Raw genomic sequence first — 5,973 nt, 5'->3', positions numbered from 1 at the left:
TATTATACTAGAATTTGGAAATATCAATAACAGTAAAAAAACTAGGAAAAAAAAGGAAAGCTGAGGAGTTATTTGAATGAGGTATGCTCTCTGCGTCATTTATTATCATATTCGTACCATAAAACTGCAGGGTCTCTTTGAACAGAGACTGTGGGCTGTTCCCATTGGTGAGTGAACTGCTTGAGCTGCTGTAAGACTCACGCCCCCGATGCTCAGTGTGTTGTTGCTGCCTATTTGGATCCCACTGGCATTCTGGATGAACAGGCCTCCTGCAACAGACACACACCGATACACATTCTCAGAGAGGCTTTGCGGACTGATGTGATACACAGTAAAAAGCCATGCTGAATCTACAGCAGCTGTGGTTGCATCATGTGGTTAGTGGTATCATCCCTACCTGAATCTTGTGACGGTCCAACCTTGACACCTGAGTTCAGGTGCAGCCCGGCAGTGAGGTCTGGGGCAGCCGACTCTGACACTGGGTAGGCTGTCCAGGACGGGGGGTGGTCGTGCTGGGTGAAGGGAAACAGCTGAGGGGACGACAGGCCCTGGATTTGGGAGGGGCTACTGGAAGACTCCGGCAGGTGGCTGGACAGCTGGCGTCTGGGTGTGTAGCGGCGGAGGGAGCGGCTGCAGCCTCGTACAGGCCTACGTGAGTGAGAGAGGGGTAGGGTTCCATCTCCACGCTGCTGGGCTGGACGGGAAGGGCTTTGCTCCAGGACAGAACAGAGGACGCCGGGGACGGGAAGCACTGTGAGAGCCTGTTTTCCTGGAGGCCTCTGGCAGCGTTGGGGTCCTGTGAGCTGAGGCGCTGCGGGGCGGCCGGGGGTGAGGGCAGGGTCTGGAGTCAACCTGGTCCACACGGCTGTAGCTACCGTGTTTGTGGTACTCCCACTCTTGGGTAAGCTTGACATCCAGGTCTGAGGGGCGGCGGAAAGGTTTTTGGTCTAAGCACGAAGGGCTGAGAGCAGGGACTAGGCACCGGGCATCTGACTCAATTATGGAGGGTTCACAGGGGATGAAGAGGAGGTCATCAATGCTGGCCTCCACCGGTTCAGCCTCGATATTTACACCCTGACCGTCTGAGCTCACCAAGGGAGCTGGCCGATCTACAAGGAGAAAGAGCACAGATTTCATTTAACCGCTACGTAGAGAATGCTAACAATGCACCAATCCATCAGGATCCTCACTCCAGAGATCCACAGACAATACATTGATATTTTTGTGTGGGGGGCAGATAGATCCTTGCATATTGTGTATGCTGTTGGATCTGTGTTCTTAAGCTGTAAATTAGAGTAAACAAGACATCCCACAGACGGTATAGAAAGAAAGGCAGTGAGTGGGCAGTGAGTGGGCAGTGAGTGGGCAGTGAGTGGGCAGTGAGTGGGCAGTGAGTGGGCTAGAGGTCTGGAGGTGTACGGTATGCAGAACAAATCAGCTAATGAAGGAGGGCAGACAGTGCCGTCGCTAGTATTAGGGACCCAAGGCAATATTTGAATGAGACTTTGCTATTACATATGCTATGTTCTCATGGTATCTGAGTGAAAATGACTGACAAAATCCATATCCATGTCCCCGGAGTAAAGGGCCTGGCTGCTGTCCGACAGGTTTGAATCCCTAAACCTTCTCCTCTTTCCCTCAGGGGAGTACCTGTGATAACTAGATGCATAAAGGCTGCCTCCTCAGCCCTTGATTTAGCTTGAGGGGACAAGTGAACAACTTCACTTGCATGCTGGATGTCACCCAAAACTCAATGTAAACTGTAGTCACAACGCAGGTGGCCACAAAGTGTCAAATGAATCAGCAAACTACATCTTCTGCCAGAATCATCGTGAGGTGCCAATAAAACGTGAGGTGCCAATATAACTACGCTCACTCTTCCTTGTTTGGGCACCCGGATGTGACAATGAATAACATCATTCAAGGACTAGGTGTGCTGCGCCTATGGCTGTTTACTTCACCTATCGGTCTGTTATTCGGTGATGAGAATTACTGCAAGGTTTAGATAAGACGGCTATCATAACTGACAACTACTTGAGTGACTGTCATCACAAGAAAACCGCTGTTCAACTGCCAAATGTAAAAAAATCCACTGTGTTTATTCTACTTTTCCAGTTCAGACCCTTGGTGGCTGAGCACCAACTCAGAGGCTTTGCGGTAACTTGGTCTGTGCACAGGAAGCAGCGCCACTGTGCAGAGGCGTATGTAAGGGCACAGCTGGGAAACATGGCTTAGACTACCCACCTGCTCTGTCGCTCTCAGTGGACATGACAAAGCATTTTATCTTCTCCACCAGCTCCTCAGGCCCATCATAAAGATCCTGTACGTAAACAGAACAGATCACAGGACTGAATATTCTGGCAATACCAGACGATTATATCACGATATCTGACATAATATTCTGCTGTCGAATAATTATCTACCATACAGCTGTTAATGTTTCACTTTACTGTGATTAACTGTGTTTACTTCTGCACTTCAATTATTGACTGTACTACTGGGAATTAAATCACTTTGTTCATGCATACAACTTACTCTGAGGCCCTGAGAGTCCTTCTCTACATCAGACTCGAACTTCTGTCTGTAGACAGGAAGGAAGAAGTTGTAGCCCTCTGGAAGGAAAAAAAGGGGGGGCTGGGTTAGAAATCTAATTAAATAAAAAATGTCATATGACTAACATAACAAAAGCCTCACAGTAGTATCTGTGCAGTAGACCTTGATACAACAAGCCAATGAATGCCAAAGGCTTTCTTGAATTAATGCTTGCTAAAGTACTAATGTGTTCATGGTTGAAGTCTAGGTTGACTTTTGATCAGGAAACAGCATATGAACTCCTACTTGTATGTGCTGCCCTGTATATCAACTTTAATTCCATGTAGTTCCAGCTGGCCAGAAAGTTGTGCGGACAAGAAGCTGCTCCGTCTCAAGGTTTCTTCCATACCCAGATTTGGCTCCACATGTCCCAGAGTGACCATGTTGGGGGAAATAAATCTGTGGCCCAAAGCTTTTTCTGATCTGCTAACCTAACTCCATGATTTAGATGTTAAAGGCAGACTAACAGAATAGTACCTTCAAGGTTCCCTAGAAACAGACACGAACACAAAGCAACAGCTTGCTTCATGCAGGTTTGGGTGGGTAATATTTAGAAATGTCCAGGATTCTGGTGTTTTGCAACACACATGCACACACACCTTCAAATGTTGGGCGTAGTTGTGGATCCTGATGCCAACAGTTCCTCATTAGCTCTATGATCTCTAAAGGAGTGTGATCAGGGATCAAGTCTTCATCAGGACGATCTCCTTTACGGACACACTGGCAGATGTGGTCCTCACCACGGGCATCTGAAATCCAGTCATTCCCAACTTATTCAATGCATTCTAACATGAACAGACATTTAAAACTCTTACTCGAAAGGAAAATTAACCAAGAACATCTTAATAACACATAGTTTAAAAAATGACAGTATATGGTCTAAGGTGACTTTCAACCCACTTTCATACGGCTCTCTGCCGGCAAGTATGACCCAAACGACAATAGCGAAGCTGTAGACGTCAGACTTCTCAGAGGATCGTGTGTTGATGCTGTCCAGGTGCTCTGGAGCCATGTAGCACAGAGTACCGGCTGCCCTGCCCCCCGAGGCCCCGGTCCGCCCCAGCCGGCTCTGCCTTCGAGACTCCTCCTTAGTCAGCCTGCTCCAGTTCTGACAGGTGGCCAGGCCCAGGTCTGCAATCTGGAGCACAGACACACGCTTTCATATGCATACACACACACACACACACACACATCCGAATACACTAACAGAGACATTAATACCCACGCAGACACAGACACGGGAGCACACACGTCCAAGCATGCGCCAGGACACTCAATGATAAAGGAACATTAATAAGGCTTAGAAATGGAGTTCTAGAATGTACATTCATTCCTGAAGTACAGGACAGCCAGGGTGTCTTCAGGACAGACATATGGACACCTAGAATGACGTGAGCAGTATAAACACCTCTGTTCGTTTGATTGTTACCTTTGAAAAATCTACTTCACAAAGGGACTATTTCCAAACAAAATGTGCACAAAGTTGGTGTTCATCCCAAGAAAATATGGTGCGTAGTGTACCTTGATGTGAAAATCTTTGTCCACCAGTATGTTTTCTGGTTTAAGATCTTTGTGTATGACATGGTTCTTCGTAAGGTACACCATGCCCTCCAGAATCTCCAATATGATCCTGCCCTTAATTGATATCGGCACAGTGACCTTGAGAAAATACAGGAATATACAAGTTATATCAATTTACACAGACAGAAGTGTGATGTCCAAGTACAGATCACTTGAATGGGCAAATGTGTCCACATTATTGACTGAAACAGTATGTCTGAAATCTCCCTACTCTCCAGTGATAGGAAAAACTGTGTCCTGTGAGTCCGGTGCCTAATAGTGATCGTGTCGACTAAGCTAGCTAAATTTGTTGTGATTTCCTCTCACCCGGTCCAGCATAGCCAACAGATTGCCTTTAGGGATAAGCTCCATCACCAGAGAGTAGTCCCCATCCTCCAGGATCACTCCCAGGAGCTTGACCACCCTCTCGTGGTTCAAACTTTTCATCAGGCTACCCTCCTCTAGCAGTGATTGCTTACTGCCACTGGGGAAGAAAATAAGGATTTGTGGTGTAGTGTAATGTCCATCTAGAGTTTAAACACAGACAAATGTCTGCAAACAAGTTTCAATGGTTTTATATCCTCGTGTCACTGAAAAGAAGAAGTGTAGGCATTCCACTTCCACAATGAAATAGAACCATGTCTTTCCTGAACTGACTATTTGCTGCTGTCTCAAAGTAATATAATTTACCCGTGCAAACAAAGCTGCCTATAAGCTATTTACAACTAAATGTGATTTATCCAATGGAACATACACAAAGAAACGTAATCTGAAAAAAATAAACATGTTAGAGTTCACATACGCTTATACACTGGGAATTCCCCACCAACAATCACAGATCACACTCACTCATTGCGCGGTGGCCCGGTGTAGACGGTTTTCAGAACCACTTGACCTAGGGTTTTGTGATAGCAAAGGTACACGGTACCGAAACCGCCGTAGTCCAGAGGCTCCTTTTTAATAAGGTCAGCGGATTTCATATTGATGGAGTTCAGCTCAGAAGTCATGGTGTCTGGTTACCTATTCCTCCGTCGGGTTTTTCTTTACTAGGAAGAGACCAGTGTATATATTGTTAATAATCCATAGTAGATAAATATCATAACATAAAAGTTACAATATTTGATTTCCGACCGAAAGAATCAGAAGGTTAATGAGATCCAGCGGCGATACATTTAATCTAAATACAGAAAAAAATGTAAACGTATGACTTCAATAGGATAGGTTGTATAACTTTAACAACGAATTTAGAAAAGTTGTCAATACATAGCACATACAAAATAATGCATGTAGTTTAAGATCTGAGTTCTGTAATATTTTGAATGGAATATAACAAAACTGTAAGCCAAAACTATATTAACAAATTACTTTTGATACCCTACTTTCACATTCCACGAGTAGTTCCGGGATATATCTTCGTTAAAACAGAAACATTAAGCGTCCAGGTCGCGCAAACAGCTTCAGAACAAAAGTCGTCAGTTCGCATGAGAAATTCCAGTTGCATTGAATTGTCAGTACTTTGATTCTTCCTGTATGTTTAAAATGCTATGATACTAATATAATGTTTGTTTGTTATAATAATGAGTAGGATTCTCTGTTTAATTTTATGTTTAAAAAAAATACTCACAGAACACAGGTTCCATGAAGAGGTAAGTGTTCATACTCCATACAGTCATTCAAGAATTTCAGAGAGTTGCCTGCATGAAATTCAAAATGGGCCTGCCTTTTTCCAAAAACAATAACATTTCTCAGTTTTAACATTTGATTTGTTGTCCTTGTAGTATTTTTTTAAATATAGGGATAAATGATATGCACATCATTGCT

General features: G+C 44.5%; 1 protein-coding gene across 1 annotated transcript in view; it reads right to left on the bottom strand.

Annotated features, from left to right (window-relative positions):
• The window catches only part of LOC117594589 (receptor-interacting serine/threonine-protein kinase 1-like), a 7,962-nt gene extending 2,394 nt beyond the window's left edge, over positions 1 to 5,568 (bottom strand). Inside the window, 12 exon segments of the mRNA XM_034292821.1 lie at positions 88 to 205; positions 208 to 269; positions 398 to 694; positions 753 to 1,109; positions 2,245 to 2,320; positions 2,536 to 2,612; positions 3,192 to 3,341; positions 3,493 to 3,730; positions 4,114 to 4,251; positions 4,480 to 4,636; positions 5,002 to 5,198; positions 5,518 to 5,568. Of these exon segments, the coding sequence (XP_034148712.1) occupies positions 88 to 205; positions 208 to 269; positions 398 to 694; positions 753 to 1,109; positions 2,245 to 2,320; positions 2,536 to 2,612; positions 3,192 to 3,341; positions 3,493 to 3,730; positions 4,114 to 4,251; positions 4,480 to 4,636; positions 5,002 to 5,159 (1,828 nt within the window). The 5' untranslated portion in view covers positions 5,160 to 5,198; positions 5,518 to 5,568.
• Between the last annotated feature and the right edge of the window lie 405 nt (positions 5,569 to 5,973).

Source organism: Esox lucius, chromosome 6 (genome assembly GCF_011004845.1).
Source record: "Esox lucius isolate fEsoLuc1 chromosome 6, fEsoLuc1.pri, whole genome shotgun sequence".
In the NCBI taxonomy this organism is placed as follows: Eukaryota; Metazoa; Chordata; class Actinopteri; order Esociformes; family Esocidae; genus Esox; species Esox lucius.
The sequence above is the reverse complement of the archived record's forward strand: the minus strand, read 5'-3'. Positions and strand labels throughout refer to the sequence as shown.